Source organism: Amphiprion ocellaris, chromosome 9, assembly GCF_022539595.1.
Source record: "Amphiprion ocellaris isolate individual 3 ecotype Okinawa chromosome 9, ASM2253959v1, whole genome shotgun sequence".
Classification (NCBI taxonomy): domain Eukaryota; kingdom Metazoa; phylum Chordata; class Actinopteri; family Pomacentridae; genus Amphiprion; species Amphiprion ocellaris.
The window spans coordinates 12,595,026-12,611,975 of record NC_072774.1 but is presented as its reverse complement, the minus strand read 5'-3'; the positions used below and the strand labels follow the sequence as shown (position 1 = coordinate 12,611,975).

The 16,950-nt window shown below is 44.0% G+C and overlaps 1 protein-coding gene across 1 annotated transcript; it reads left to right on the top strand.

Moving 5' to 3' along the window:
* Positions 1–4,699: 4,699 nt before the first annotated feature.
* Positions 4,700–16,934, top strand: mex3a (mex-3 RNA binding family member A). The gene is made up of 2 exons (XM_023284615.3): positions 4,700–5,444; positions 8,473–16,934. Exons 1-2 carry the CDS (start codon positions 4,715–4,717, stop codon positions 9,633–9,635), a joined length of 1,893 nt encoding a protein of 630 aa, XP_023140383.3. The 5' UTR covers positions 4,700–4,714; the 3' UTR covers positions 9,636–16,934.
* The last annotated feature ends 16 nt before the right edge of the window (positions 16,935–16,950 follow it).

Sequence of the window (16,950 nt, the reverse complement as noted above, 5' to 3'; positions counted from 1 at the left end):
ATTTTTATCTCTTTGTATAAACTGTAGCGATGAGTAAACATACAGTATGTAGGAGCAGCAGACTTGCAGGTTTTTTATCTTTTGCAACAACAGCTTGTGGGATGTTTTAAAGCGGCCCCAAAGCTTTCAGTGTGTTTCAACCACTTTCAGGGGCATTTTCAGGGGAGAAAGAAGGCAAAAGTACCTTCAACTAAAGAAATATCTTCAAGAACTAGAAAGAGAAGTACAGTTGCGTTCTACTGAAGCTCACTAGATTAGCGTGACTGCATGACTGACAATCTACACAGACTGGTTAAACTCGGAGAGGACGACAAATGCTATTTTTTTCCAGCCTCTCGATGACCTCGTCCAGTAGCAGTCTTCTAACCTCTTACATCGCCATCAGCAACATGATTCATCATATAAGTTATTCCCGATTGTTCTATTTCTTACAGATGAGCTACGTCCAGTAAATACCATTTGTCATTGTATTGGTGCTTCTTCACAGAGCTTTGTGTCAATAAGTTGAGACAACTGGAACTCCATTCTTTCCTATGGGAACCTTCGTAATCTCTAATGTGTTTGAGAATCTCAAGTACATCGAAAAATCTAAACTTTTGCAGTGAACTTTGGAGAGACCGCATTGTGTGTGCCAGAAAATTGAAGGAGCAAATTAGCAAATTGCTTGACCATGCCGACAGTCAAACTGCAAAGTGGTTCCTAAGTCTAGAAACAAAAATTTTCACAAAATTTTTCTGCTCCACTCCTCCTCAGTTGTTTCTTGTGAATCGCTAGTGCTGTTTTTCGATGTTCCTTGGTCATAAAAGTGTACAAACTGAAAAATTTGCTTCTCTCCAATGCTAAGAAACGCATTTCACTGAGTTGAACACCAGGGGCATATTCCGTTTATTATACAGAATTATGTACTCCAAACAAAACTGTGTGAAAACAAATCGTTAACGGTGCACTTGAAGTTGTTGGTCCCTACTCCATTGGCTAAAAAGGCCAATTATGGTGCAATTCCTGGAAACGTTCACACCACCCAGTGACTGCTCTGAGTCCCTGCAGGGGAAAATTTATGGCTAAAACACACAACATATTTCTATTTGCTTTGAAATGTCATAGAATTTCTGAAAATCTTCTTGTCACTGCCTCCTCAGTGTTTCACAACTCATCAAAAGGTTTTTGCTTTAAATGTGTAATTTTTTGGTTGTCTGTGTTGTTTGTTTTACATTTGTTTCTTTTGGCTTTTATGGTGGTGTACATTTTTTGTTAGATTTTGAAGTTTTTGTTGTCTTTTTTGTAAAGCTTTGATGAATTCTAAATATGATTTCTATTCTGCAATTTATAGAATAACACATTTCTTTCTGTACATCACTTTTGTTGCAAGTTTGTCACATTGTAAATAAAATGTAAAGATTTTAATAAGAGATTAAAACAAAAAAGTGTCTTAGTCTGAGAAGCTGAAGTGTGAAGTTTTTGGCATGTTTCTGCACTTTTACGCTACAGTGATGATAGAAATAACTGACAGATTAAAGCATGTATGCTGCTCTCTGAGCAAATCCTCAAGCAGGACAAAAATAGGCAATGCAGAATAAAAACCTACTTTTCACTGAATTATGTGTAAACTTCAGGTGATTTCGTGTTTTGTTTAAGATCGTGAACAATAACGGATCAATTTACAGATTGCTGTGTTAAAGGTTGATGCACAATCTGCAGATAAAACTAAACAAACTAGTGATTCTAAACCAGCCCCCTGTCGCCCTGTTTTCTTAAACTACTGTTTACTTGGTTTGTTGTCTGATTTTATTGTACATCATTATGTGTGTAACAACATGTGCTGCTGCCTGCTCTCCAGTGGAAAAAATAATCAACAGTGGAACAAACTTAGAACAAATAAAAACAAATATAAATGAGCAAACACGCAAACAAATAAAAGTTTTTCAAAAAGGGATCCTCGAGGGAAAGCCCCTGAACACAACATGGCCTCTATTTCATTTATTCAGCTGATCGACTTCGGGGCTATCGTCGGCTCATGAGCACAAGATGTGGTATCATTTGCATGAGGTCTTACATCATCCTCGAGAGCCCGTTCACTGTGCCATCAGCACGTGGTGCTTGGCCAACTTGTCCCTTTGTGCTCGCAGAAGCCTCATTCAAGTGACAGCGGGGCACCAGAAAAGTCCTGAAAAGGACATCTGGCCATGGAAGTCAAAGGGATGTCCTTTAGGGATTCTCAGATGTGTCTTTACAGCCTATTAAGCCTGTCCTCTTTGAAAGACAGATACTGTCCATAGGTGAAAGCCATATTTGCATCAGCTCTCGGACAAAGAGTTTGGTGTGCAGCACAGTAAACCACAGCATCTCCCCAAAGATGCCAGTCAGCCTTTCATTGGGGGGGGGAAAGGGAGGAACAGCACTACTGTGACGAGCAGATGGTCAAGATCACAGAATTTTTTTTTTTGTGCAAGTAACATGACCTCAGCACTCTGTAGCGAACGCACACACATGCAAACGCAGGAACACAAATGACAACTGTAGCCCACAGCTACAGGCAGCAGGTCTGAATGAGAAGCTGAGCTGCTGCTGCTGCAGCCCATTCAGAGCCTCATAGGGTTTAGTTCAGGGTCACTAAGATTATGGGGCACAACAGCAGCATCGCCAGTCCGCTAGGCCACACCAAACTCACACGAGGCTGAGAGCGCAGTGTGGCAGGAGGGGAAACACTATCCCAGATCCATGCTTCTTATTGATTTGGGCTCTGGACTCCCAGCGGACCCCTTTAATGGAGCCAGACGACCTCTTGGACATGCCGGCCCCGGTGCTGTCCCCCCGTCCCGGCCACGCTCTCACCCAATCCTCCTGACTCTCGGCCTCTGGGTGGGGGATTGAGACAGACCCCCTGGGTCCACCCTCTGGTCCTCCATGCATCACGCCATCCCGCTCTCCTCCTGCTGCTGCTGTTTTTTATCCATGTTACTGGGTGGGGTGGGGGATGTTTTAATCCTGGTCTCATACCAGGAGTCTCCCTGTGAGTTCTCATCTGCAACACGCCCTCTGGGAACAAACCCCGTCCTGATTGGCACCCACAGAGCGCGTCTAGACTCTGATTATGCATGTAAATACACTTGCTCTGTCTTTCTGCTATCATTTTATCGGAGCATTGATATCATTTCTATTTTCAGACCCGCCGTTTGGAATTTTGTGATTATATTTTGCTCCATTCTACGTGTTATTAAAAAGCAGAAGGCATTCTCACTAGAAATGCTAAAATATTCATGCTGGAGAGTCACATGCCATGCTCAGTCTGTCATATAAGACTGTTTGTGTTTCTGTTTTTACACTTGTATCCCAGCTGCAGTGTGGGGAAAATGTGAAATAAAAGTGAAATAAACGGATGGGGTTGAACATGCAAATAATCTACAGGGTGAATTCAACACCTCCACTGGGAACACAAGAGCACAAGAGATTATTGCATTTCCACATGCAGAACCCTCAAAATTCTTATTAAAAACACCTGCATGTGCAGAAAACGAAATGTTTTGAGGGGGTAAACATCCCCAGAGTTTGCCTTGTCATTCAGGTGGCCTTATGCAACGCTGTACATCCCAGCATGCACATATGCACAGATGGTAAGCTTGAGTTAGACTGACACTTGGTGGAAGCTAAAAACATGGACATCAGTTGTTGCTCATGCACTGTATAGCAATTTACACAGCAGGCCAGACATCTCCTTAAAGCTGTATTTATGCTGGTGACCCCAGTGTGGTCAAAATTTACAACTCTGGGATAAAATAGCATGCAACAAATGCATTTCTCCTGCTGGTGTTGGTTTATTTCTTGCAGAAGAATTTAATAATTTATTTCATTTAAGTTGTAGGTACTTTGCTGTACCTGTGTGAACCAGAAAATCCTAACAAAACGTGGGGAAACACTAATTATATGTGTCACTATAATAATGACAAAGAATATTATTTGGGACGCTTTTCACTGCAGTTGGAATCTTTGTGTTGCTACAGCGGTGCCGTCGGCGTGGCTTCTGTCGAGGACATCTTGGGGAGTCTATATACGCGAAACGAACGGCGCGGTTCTTTGTTCACCGGAGCCGCCGCTGCTGCTGCAAAACCCTCCTTTTTTTGAAAACGGGAAATGTGCGAGGGCTTTTCTGACGGTCCCCCCACTGCATAGGGTCTGCAACGCCTGTCTGACAACTCCCTTTCTCCTCTCCTCCTCGTATACAGCCCACCTCCTCCCCCCATCAGACACCCTCTTTGCCTCCTATATAACATCCTCATGCGCAAACGGCGCCGGAGACAACAGCGCGGTGACCTGCCGCAAAGCGCGGCTACACAGAGGTGGGCGGACCCCCTCCCCAAAAAAAACCCCATAATGCCACTAAACTCCTTTACGCGTAAAATTCATGCGAGCTGCTCCACGCTGCGCCTCGCGGAGCTGCCGCTGTTTCATCTGCTAATGATAAAGTTGACATCATCTTTGCAGCGGCTCCACTACACGACCATGTGCGCACTGTACTTGCACCTTTTCATACGCAACTGTTTACATCCAGGATTCTTACATAAGTAGCAAAAAATAAATAAAAAAAAATAAATGCGGCTTTCAGGCTCCACTGCGGCTCCGGAGCTCCGAGCGCCGGCATCGTATTTTTCTCCCCGTTCTATAGGTGACGGGAGGCGGCTCGGTGCGAGATGCCACATGCTTGTGAACCTGAGACGGAATGGTACAACGGGAGGGCGGCTCGTTTTGTCTCGGCGAGGAGGGGAGCTGTGTAAACCAGACTGGGTGGAGCAACGCATCGCCCAGCCCCATCTATCGTGCAGACGGCCTTGTGTCCCGTCCGCCCGGAGCTCGGAGAGAGACTACAGCACTGAGAGTGTGGCGGCTGGAGAGAGAGGGGGCCGGTCTATGGGAGGGACTAGCGCAAAGGGGGGAATTGGAAGAAGGAGGGGGCGAGGAGGAGGCGGCACGGGTGCTGTTTCTCCAGTCTCTTTCCCCTGTCTTTGTCTCACACACTCTTTTGTTAGCCATGCCTAGCCTGCTGGTTCTAGCAGGGATCATGGAGAAAAATGGGGGCTACGGCGGGGATCTGGCCGGCTCCGGCTTCGGCAGCGAGGGTCTCCTTGTGCCGCCCGACGAGGAGGAAGACGACTCCCGTGCCCTCAGGGTCGCGCTGGGCCAGTTGTCTCTGCTGGGGCTCGGGGAAGGCGAGGACGGCGGCGGAGCCCCAACAACAGGAGTACAGGACCGGAGCAACAACAACAACAACCACCACAACCACACGAACAGCGTCGGAGGCGGCGGGGACACGGCGATTTTGCAAGGGAAGAGCAAGTTTTGCGCCCTGTACGAGAGCTCCTCAAGTGAGACGAAAGGACGAGGCTGCAACATAACAGAATGCGTCCCGGTGCCCAGCTCTGAACATGTGGCCGAGATAGTGGGGAGACAAGGTAAACCGCTGGCTTGCAAATTATTCCCTCCAAACTTGTGCTTTTATCGCGCTCACGGTGCTGCATTATCCGCGCCGTGCGTCCCTGCGCGCTTTGCTTTTTGTTCTCCAACTGTTACCTGGTGTTATTTGACAAAGAAAAGGGAGTGGTGTGTGTATGTGTGTGTGTGTGTGTGTGTGTGTGTGTGTGTGTGTGTGTGTGTGCTCGCGTGTTTTTTGTACTCCCCCGAGACATCAGCCTCCCACTTTTTCCTGCTACAACGTTGCAAGTTCTCCTGATTCCGCTCACACGTCCAAAACGAGCTGCATTGTTATGTTTTTTTTTTTTTTTTAAATATATTATTTTTTATGTGTTTTATTATTTTGTCTAAGTGGATTTGCAGGGAGGCAGGAGAGAGCCCCCCGTTCCCCCTCCTGGGCGAATTATTCTACATCCACCACGCCATCAATGTCAGCGCACAGACACACACTGGAGCAGGGAGAGCACTTGCTTCCTTTGTCGTCTGAGACGCGCCAGACTGTTCAAAAAGGCAACGTGCAGCGGGCGAACACGGGAATGTCTTTCACTTTCAAAGAAAATAACCGAAATCAGGCAGCCAGGCTCCACGGTGCAACGTGTTTTTGCTCTTTCCACATTTATTCAGCTCGGTGTTTATGTTGCGCACTGCCCCAGTGACACAATTGGACAATAGAGCGAGCGTGGTCACCTTGTTTTTTCTTCTTCCTCCAAATGAGGGAGTTGGAAAGTTCAATCCCAGACAGATTCTGCTCGTTTTTTTTAATCCGGAGGTTTTTATTGAACAAAGAGATGAAGTTGAATGACAGCAGCTGTCAAACAAAGGTGTGAGTCTGGGGATGAGGGGAGGGGCGCATTAACACGGTGTTGCTGCTTGGCACTCGGGATGGTCTTAAAGGGTGACTCAGCGAGAAGTTGCACCGGGAGGTGGGAATCCTGGTTTTTAAAAGGCACAATATTCCTGTTGTTGTTGTATTTCTGCAGCACCACCGAGCTGCACTAGTCGAAGCAGGAGATTTGTGCTGCCTGCTGGTGGTGTTTATGTGGCTGCACCCTTTGTGGTGAACCCGGTGGGTGAGAGAAGGGGGGAGACGAGGATGGGGCAGTATAGCATCTGAGAGCTGAATGGGAGTCACGCCTTGGAGCTCAGCACAAGGGGCTCCTCATGAGCCCCACTTCACTGCACACTCTCAATACCACATGGTTGTCTGTCAGGAGAGGGAGGAATGGGGGGGTTGGACAGAGAGGGGGAGGCACAAAGACTGCAGGGTGGGTGAGGTTCCATCGGTGAATCCTGATTTATCTCACCACAAAAACAAACAAGGTCTGCTGGAGGTTCAGAGGAGTTGAGATGGCTTCTTTTGCAGACACTCCCCTTTTTCGTTTCGCTGTAGTAGTGGTCGCTGCAGCGCCTGCTTTTTACTCCAAAGTGTAAGTTTTGAATTTTAATGGACAGGATGAAGACAGACAGAGGGGTGGATCCAGGGAGAGGGCCCTTTTGACCGAAAAGTAGTGCTGATTTGGGGGGATTGGAGACGAGCTGCTTTTGATTCAGGCCGTTCGTTAGCTGGCACTTCATACACACCCCCTTCCTCTCAGCACCGTGCATCATAGCCCGTCTGGTGAATTTGGCAAATGGAGCATCCTGTCATGAAGAAAGGGTCGGTTGTGATTGTTTTCCCCTGCCATTGATTCCCGAAGATGCTCTTGTACCTTCCTCTGGAGCTCTTCACGTCGAGGGTGGCTTTGTTTTGAGTCTCATTCACCTCTTAACACCACAGTTTAGCGGCTGAAAATAAATTTGTCTCCGGTGACCTTAATTTCTGCTTGTTATTAATTAGTCTTTGCCTATTTTGTTTGCAGATAATTCTTTTAATTAAGACGTCAATTTGGGCTAATTAAAATTTAAAATGATGTTTGAGAAAAAGAATTTGCCAATTGTTCTTTTGGCCCCTGTGGCATGAACAGGCAGCGGCCACATAAGGCAACCTCAGTGCTAACCCCTCATAGCAGCACTGCCCTTGTGTCCGTACCTGTGGTTCTTTGAAAGTAAGTGTTCCTGAACAAAGTGGGCCTTTGTGGCAGGAGCAGGAAGATATTCTGCTGCACCTTAAGGTGTCTGTGAAGCTGCTGCTGTGATATTTAGCTAGTTAATGCAGTGACATGCTGCATGCGCTGAAGCACTCATGTACAATGAGATCAGGGTGGTCGTCCAGAGAGTCGCACCGCCCTCTTTAAGAGACAAGAAAGGCACGTTTACCTCGTCAAAAAATGAGGACATCTTAATGAGGAAGCTGCCTGAATTTCTGAATGGAAACCAATCCGTATAAATGCTTGATGCAATCTTAATGGGGTGTAATATAAACAGAAGTCCTGTGTCTTTTCTTGCCCTGCTCTTCTCGACCTCAAATGTACCTGGCAGTGCACCTAAATAATTACTGATACTATACATCCTGTTGTGTCCAATTACAATGTCAGGTAATTTGTCACGAAACAGCATTACCCTGCACTCTCTCACATTAAGATTGAGCCTTAAAAGCACTTACTAAACTTGTTACACACTGATCAAAAACAGGGCAGATGTGGAGCAATAAATGGCCCAAAAACGAAGTGCACGTGGGTTGACTGTATTGTCTCGCAAGTTCAAGGAGAGGTCAGAAAGTAACCGTGAAAATAAGCTGCTGCATCTGCAGCAGCTCTCGGGGGGGTACAAAAACCGCCATGTCCACTACCTCTGCATCACACATGTATATCTCAGGAAGTTGTGATTTAGAGAAAATAGCATGCTCAGTCAGTAGCACTAATGCTTGGGTGCTTGAAACTTCATAAATCATGGTAATTACTCTGTGTATCAAGTTAAAGCGGTGGTGAGCAGAGCAGATATCTAAATTTACACCCAACAAAGGATAGCTGAGGGTTTCTGTTAGCTCACAACAAAATGTGTTCATGCTTGTGACCCTTTAAAGTTGCCATATTTGTGTGTATTTTAAAATGTACCTTGGTGTCTCTACAGGTTGCAAGATCAAAGCACTGCGGGCCAAGACCAACACCTACATCAAAACCCCCGTCAGAGGAGAGGAACCCGTGTTCTTAATCACTGGCCGGAAGGAGGATGTGGCCCTGGCCCGCCGTGAAATCATCTCCGCTGCAGAGCACTTCTCCATGCTCCGGGCATCCCGCAACAAGCTGGGAGTGTCCTTTAGCGGCTCCCCGCCCACACCTCTGCCGGGTCAGACCACCATTCAGGTGAGAGTGCCATACCGTGTGGTGGGGCTGGTGGTGGGGCCAAAAGGCTCCACCATCAAACGCATCCAGCAGCAGACCTGCACCTACATTGTCACTCCCAGTCGAGACCGCGACCCCGTCTTTGAAATCACCGGATCCCCCAGCAATGCCGAGCGGGCCCGCGAGGAGATCGAAGCGCACATCGCCTTTCGGACAGGCGGCCTGCACGACCACAACAACGAGAATGACTGTTTGGGGCCGAACGGTGGAAGCAGCCCGGCGGGCAGCAGCGGTGGTCTGGAGAGCCGGCTACAGCAGGTGTGGGGGCTGCAGGGGGGCCAGCGCAAGCCTCTCACCAGCAGCTACCGCCAGAACTTCTCAGATGCCATGGTTGGAGGGGGAGGGGGAGGAGGCGGCGGCGGCAGCGAGGGAGGGGGAATCTACAACAAGGGCAACTTCTCCAGCTCCGGAGAGAAGCCCTGCTCTTATTTTGGATCCGAGGGCACCCAGAGCTGGGGTGACCCCGACTACCCCAAACAGGTGGCCTTTTACGCCCAGCAGCGCTCCAAAAGCTTCGGAGGCCTCCCGCTCCCTCTGACCAGACTCTCCCCCGGCTTGCCCGAGCCCTGTGGAGGCGGAAGCACCAACAACTCTTCAGTCACCAGCATTGTGCCCGTAGCCGGCTCACCTCACGCCCAGGCCCGCCGCGCCCACAGCGAGCCCACTTCAGCCGGCGAGGGCTTCCCAGGCCGTCTGCCGGTGCCGGACTCGCCACCGGCCACCGTGCGGGACTGCATGACCTGCTTTGAGAGCAAAGTGACGGCTGCCTTGGTGCCCTGTGGCCATAACCTCTTCTGCATGGAGTGTGCCATCCGGATCTGTGAGCTCAACCACCCGGAGTGCCCAGTGTGCCACACCCAAGTCACACAGGCCATCCGAATATTCTCTTAAGGAACCACATCAGTTTTTATCATTAGTTTTGTCAGTGTTTGTTCAATAATTATTTACTGTTATTATGATTATTATTATAATACACATTTTTGTTTTTCAGAAAATTTAAAAACAATCAAGCAGATATTTTAGAAGGCACTGCTTGCTTTACTAAAAAGTATAAGAAATATTTTTAAGTTTTTCTTTTATATATATATATGCATATATATTTTATAAAAGTTTTGTTTATAAGAGAAGTATAGTACCTTGCATTTTCAGTTTTTTGACTGCTGCTGTTTTTCATTCATGAATCACAGTGTAGGCAGAGGTAGACAGTAATGTGAACATTTTATTATTCAAATTTTTTATTTTACCATGAAGTGGGTTTATATTGACGGAAGAAGATGATTGTCGAGGGACCCAATCTGCACCTGACTGACCTAGAAAGTCAAAGTTGTTATTAGAAGGACAAAAAAAATGGAATTTTCATTGCACCTTACAATCATCTTGGTCTAAAATAGGATTGTCAATCATAGCTTGAAATTTCATGAGCAGATGTGGAGGTGAATTCAGCCTTTTTTCACTTTTACTGTGATTGTTGTTTGATATAATTGGTCCAAAAATATTTTGGCTAAATGAAAATGTGAATAGATTGGTTCCAGTAAGTCAAAGCATCTTTGCAAGAAAGCAAACAGCAGACCTTTATTTCCTTCTCATAGCTTAGAGCCTCAGAAGCCAGATAATGCTAAAAAGGGATAGGACGTTACATCATTTATTTATAGTAACTGGTTACATTTTATTGGTGTCATTATTCACACAGATAAAGTATCAGTAAATTCTCTGTCGATTAGCCATTGATTACACTTTGGTCGCTGCAGTTTGTTGAAAAGATCCAGTAATGCTCGCTCCTCGTGGCACTTGAAAAGCATGTGGTTCCTCGGTTGGCTTAAAGCACTGATTTAATTTGTGAGGCCGAAAGCCTTGGAATTCATCCAGTTGGCTAGTTCTCGATATCTGTCTCCCCGATGGACTTGTCTCAAAGCCACCTTAACCGCGTTTTATTGTCTTGTGTGGTCATTTGGCCACAGTCGCAGAACAATGTAGGACAAAGCAGGAGCTCCAGTCAACAAGCATTTCTCTGAGGTGTGCACTGTAAATAAGGAGGGGAATCAGTACGTGGACAGAAGCTGAGCAAAACTAAATGTGTACTGAATCAGCAGCGGGTTAAAATAGTTGACACTGTAAAATACAGAGTCTCGATTCAGTAATCCTCGCTCTTCGTCCCCACCACTAACGGCATTATGTGCGAGCTACGAGAGGCCTGCTGTCTCCCCTGTAATTAGCAAAGCTGTATAGAAGCAGGTGTTTCGTGGCACACTGTGGCTGCGACCCTGAGCTGGAGGTCTCGCCTAGCCTCCTTTTCTTTCCCTCTTTTCTTCTGGGAGTGGCTTTCATGTATTCCCCCCCCCCCGCTTAGAGTTCGATCGCTTGCTTTCGAAGGCCTCTCCGAGCGGGGCGCATTGTCTGGGCCCCAGCAGCGGCGTGGTCTGCACAGAGCTCGGACACGGCCTGGATCCACTCATTCATAATTAGGCAAATGGGCTGGTCCAGGTGCGGACCGTGTGGGGACTCTGGAGCTGTGCGAGGGGTGGGACGGGGGTCCTGCAGCGAGCACAGAGGGGGCTAGATGGTCTGGATGCAGCTGGGCGAATAGGACCCCCTCCCTCCGCTCCCTCTTGCCCCTTCCCTCCCCCTTTTTTCCTCTCCTTTTCTGCTGCTCTGAGCCATCCCTGCTGGGGAGAGGGGGCCTCCTTTGTCCCAAAACACACACACAAAATTTTGAAAGACTGAATTTGGCAGTGCCTGTGAAATAAAGGGAGGCTTTGGAGAGAAATAAATTATCGACAGTTAACAGGAGACACAACAGTTATCTGTTTTTGATGCCTCATAAATGATGATAAGCTCACCCTACAAAAACTAAGTGATCTTATAACACGAGGTGCAGCGTTGAAACCGCCTTGAAATTTGTATGGGGTTCACTCAAGATTTCCACAAAGCCCCTCTTTACCTCCAGGCTCACCCCCCTCTCCAACTCGCTACTGTATGGGACATCCTGCAACTGCCCTTCCACTATGGACACCGAGGCCTCAGCCAATGAGAGCCCCCCTCGCGCTGAGCTTCCAGAATGAAATCAGACAATTGTAATTGACAGGAAAGCAGAGGAAACGCCCCATTTAACCAGCACTCATGCTGAATCAAATTACACACCCTCTGCGTCTGCCTTAGCCCCAGCTTGGGGATTTCAGAGGGCTAGAGGAGAGCGGATGGGGGTAGGGATTAAAGCTGTTGAATGATGGGTGGGGGGTGGGGGGGTCATTTTGGCTCGAGAAAGAGAGAAGTATGTGTCCTAAAAAAACCTTCCAGATCGAGCAGTTTTATCGATCATTCAAGTCTTTCATGGACCATGTGCAGCGATGACAGGTGATCCAGCAGGCCTCTCTTAGCGAACAATAAAACTCAGCTTCTGTCTCAAAAAAAAAACAAAACGATTGCAAATCTTCAGGCCTCTCCTTTAATTTAAAACAATATATATATAAAGCAGCCTCCTTGCAGGACTGCAGGGACAGCACTGTACTTCCAGAAAGTACCCTGAAATCTATCAGATGTAGAAATAAAGCAGAGTTAGGATTTTATGGATGGAGAAATTGCACAGTGGTTTGGCCTAAGCTTTCAACGTCACATTCAAGGCAGTACATGACACTGTTCTTTGAACTTAGTATTTTTGTTATTTTGTTTTCTGCCTTAATATTTTTTATTCAATATTGCCATTATTTTTGGCATACAAGGTAGCAACGTTGGCCTTTTGATAGTATTGCCCCTTAAACAACTTTTAAAGTACTTATTTTTGGAAGAAAAAAGAATGTGAATCAAACTGCTCGGGTGGGGCTTAGAGGGATTCAGGAAATTAGGTTCATAAAACACTTAAAAAACAGAGTCAAGCACCTTAATAGAAAAAAAACATCTGATTAATACCAAACCGACCACTGATGGTGAAATATATTTGATAGAACTTCAAAAACATGCACATAAGGATTCCCTATCATTTTTTTGTGTTATAGTGGTTCTTGTTATTCTTATAATATTACAGTAGTAACTAGTGGCAATTTGGGAGACCTCTCATCCATTTAGTCAATGCTGTTGACTTGTTTTGAGTTTTGCACTGGTTTAATGAAGAGAGGGCTTATTGGAGATTCTCCCAGTTTAGGCACTGTATAAGTTAATGAGTATTGTACTTTATGGGAAAGTGCTCTGAGCATCTATGTAAATACAATATGTGTATCAGTTACGAACGACCAGACAAGGGCCTGCTTAAAAGTGAGGTTTTGATTATTTTTACAAACTCAAAAGTGTCATTGTCAATGTTTTAGCATAAGGAACTGAAAATGTTTCTGAGTTTAGGGAGAGTAAATCTTCTATATATGCGTCCCATCATCCTTTTGACTATAATAGTATATTAGATAGATCCATACATGTAAGAAATATTATTTAAACTGATTAACTTAGTATTTCATTCAAATATATAGATTAAAAAATTAACCAGACACTACTATAAACCGTAATATCCTTTTATGAAGCCACTGATGTATAAATCCAATCTCAACTCAAGTGAATAGTATGTGTAATAACCGTACCCCTAATGAATAAATCTGTTTCTATGTATATCAGGATGAAAAGCAATAATAGGACAATACTGGGACAAACACAAGAGCCTGCTTTGTCAGTTCTTTAAATAATATCCTGTTGAGAACTTGACCTTGATTGTTAGGGTAATATCGTGTCTCATATCTGCTTCAAATTCATCACGGATTAATGCCAGTGTAGAAACAGAGGTACAGTGGATTAAGACAGCTTCAGGATTGGAAATTGTTGTGTTAATCAGGGTCTCATTTAATTTTTTGATCGATCGCATCACAGGGTGGGTCAGGACAAACTTAAGGATTCCCTCTCCTGAGAGGTGCTGGAATGATGATGACTTCTCATTGTGCTGTAAAAATGATCACTCGAGTGTAAACAAGCAACCAGAGCGTAAGCGCCAAGGTCGCTCCTGTTTGTGGAGCAGCAGGAGCTGGTGACTTCACTTATGACAGGCTGATGTCTTGAGGGCTTTGGTCAAAAATGTACAACGGCAGCGAGAAGCAGAAGGCAGGACAACATGATATGATGCACTGCAGCCATGTTGTCCGTTTGATTAAACTACATACAGGGGCAGACGTGTTACTCACAGCATATCTTAAGACTTCTGTTTACATGGTAATGATTTCATGGCTCTGTTTAATAGTTGCTTTGCACCTCCTACTTTTCATCTGTTATTTTCAAAGGTCAGACATAGCCAAAGAACAAAATACAAGGAGAGCTAACTTGAGTTAACTTATTTTTAGTGTCAAAATCAGCCTGGTTTAGAGTTTACTGGATTGAGTATGAAGCTCATAGCTAGAATATCCGTTTACCCAAAAGTCCCAATTGATCAATCTGTGAATAAAATGAAGGCATATCATGTTTCAGTGTTGTAAGATTAGTTTAATGCCACTAACAGACTCCCCAAAGAGAGCAGCTTAAAGCACATCCTGACACTTAATCAGTCATTAGAGTCGTTTTTCTCTTGGTCTGGAAAAAAAAAATGGAATCTTTCAGAATTTAAAAAAAAAAAAAAAAACGAGTTAAGAAGGAATCGAAAACAAACCAGCAAAAACGAAACTGTAAGCAACAACACTGCATTTTTCTTTTTTTTTTTACTTTATATTGTTTATAGAGCCATTAACTGTATCCTTAAGTTTAACTGCATGTTAGTAAAATATAGTACAATAGGTAAGATTTATCGAGGAAAAAAAAGATTGCATAAATAATTCATCAGCCTGATACCTGAAGTGTATAAAAAGCTTTAAGACCTTAAAGTGAACATCGGTTTAAAATCATATATTTACCGTGTAGTTTAACGAATTGATGCATAGTTTAATTATGATTCTTAAGAATATGCTAAGTTTCATTTGTCCAGCTCACCCAGTATGAAATACATTTTAATCCAGTGGAGCAGCGAAGGGGTGGGGCGACTCACAGTGACATTTGATTCATTAAGTTCTTGTTAGTATTATTTACAATATTGTATTAAGCTTACTATTATAGTAATGGTAGAAACTGTTGATGTTTTTCTTCTCTTGATATGAAAAGGTCTTTATGCATTTATGTAGAATCCCTTTTAAGGAGTGATAGGAAATCCTTATTTTCAATGGATGCACTTAAGCAATTGTACCAACCTGTCTAAATCACATTGAGCAAGCAATGCATTTGAATGTAAAAAGAAAACAAACAAAAAAAAACACACAAAAAGTTGTTTTTTTGTTTTTTTTTTTTAAAAAAGAACACTCAACTTAATGCACTCCTTACGCTTATTGTTTGGTCAATTTTACAAGTGAGCTTTAAGTTTTTTGTTTGTTTTTTGGAAAGGAATTTGCAACAGGTTTTCAACGTAGACTATATTTGAGTTCTTCCACATACATTTATAGAAAGTAACTTAAAATGAATAAAAAAAACATATTACAGTTTCTCAGATCTATTTTGCTAACATGGGTTATTATTTCATAGAAAGCAGAGGAAAAAAGTCAGTATCTGGATGTTATTTATGAAAAGTAAAAAATGAAGCAACATATTTATGAGTAACCTCAAGACATTTTGTTTTTTAATTAAAATTACAAGAAGTTAATATATTTCTAAACACAGGGAAGTCAGTTTCTACTAAGTAAAATGAGAAAAGAAGTTTAGAAGTTTTATTTATGAAAGTTATGGACACTCGCCTTTTCCATGCACTTCATGGCGAATGAAGTGCATGCAACAAGAGGTGCTCATAGCTTAAATTTTAACTTCACATGTGCACTACTACAACATCAGTGCATTCACAATGGAATAATTACAGAAAATAATATAATATTTTTTAGAATTTGGAGATATTTTAGTCACAGAGCATCAATTTTGTGCCTCAATTATATATTTTTCCTGCATCAGCATTCTTTGTGCAGTGCTGCTTGCTGTAACCCCTTTCCCCCCTTCAACTAACCCCATGTTACTGACTGAAACGCATTACTCATTTCCTCTGTAATCTAAACTCGCTTTTACTTATCGAAAAAAACATGTTACAACTGCAACGCTTGGAGTGAATGAGGCAGCTGTGGTCCCCTCGCCAGTAGGGCCACACACTTGTACACACTTTCATTCATACATTTTCTACATCTGCTACTCAGACAGTTTGTGATCGATGGAGCGCAATCAGATCAAAAAAGGCCTTTATGAAAGACTTTCCCTAATATGTTCGTTAGGTGAAGTGTGAGCGGAGGCATCTAGCAGCGGACAGCAGCGCACTGTGTAGTAGATCTATGTAACTAGATGCACACATATACACACAACAGATTCATTACCGTACTAGTTTGCATGTATGTTGTATGGTCACTTAGACAGGAGAAACGGTGCAGGCCCTGCGTTGTCCTCTAACGTCAGCACACTTGGGCCGTTTCTCCTCTGTAGATTTTCATAGTTGGAGTCTCTTTGGAAAGTAGAAAGTTGACATGAGTTTGGAGCCAGTCAAAGACCATTTCAGTCCTCACATCAGACTTCTTTACTCTGTTACCTGCTTAGTGATGAAAGATTGTGTTAGCACCGCATAGGAATTAACTTCAAGTTTGTGCAAGAGTCGATACAGTTAAGAAAAACTTGATAAAACACTACAATGGCACATTTCTGCTGCATGCAAAGGTCGGGGACTGAAGTGGTGCAGGCTGGTGAAACTCGCAACCTTTTTCCAAAGAGGCCGATACAGTCTGACAGTTTGTCTTTGGTAGCGTTTCCAATTTTTCCAGCACAGTAGAGGTGTTTCATACCGGTCTAATAGTGGTTGTAGTGCATTAGTTTTTGGGCCAGGATCACCTGGCGTTAGTTTCTGGTTTCTCTGTGAACAGTAAAGGAGGGTTGCCACTGTGGCCCTCTGTGGCTGACCGTCAACTTTGATGGATGGAAAAAAAAAAAAAAAGCAAAAAAAAAAAAAAAAAATATGAAGAAGTCTTTGAACTCTGTTACAGTGTGCCATGCCCTTAATAAGGCATGTGATATTGCAGGTTTATTTCTTATAGCACATGTTTTTTTGTGAATTACATTTTTTGGAGACATTTTTATTATTATTATTGTATCTGCGCCATGTTAGTTCTGGTTCTTTGTTATTTTTCCAAGATTCAAGATGTATTGTAAATGTTTCTAATAAAACAAAAATGAAATGATCTCCAACTGAAACCAA

Bases quoted from the DNA above. Each gene is read 5' to 3' on its own strand.
- mex3a (XM_023284615.3), top strand. From the start codon at position 4,715: ATGGTACAACGGGAGGGCGGCTCGTTTTGTCTCGGCGAGGAGGGGAGC. The intron at 5,445-8,472 runs GTAAACCGCTGG...GTGTCTCTACAG, and splicing joins CGAGATAGTGGGGAGACAAG to GTTGCAAGATCAAAGCACTG.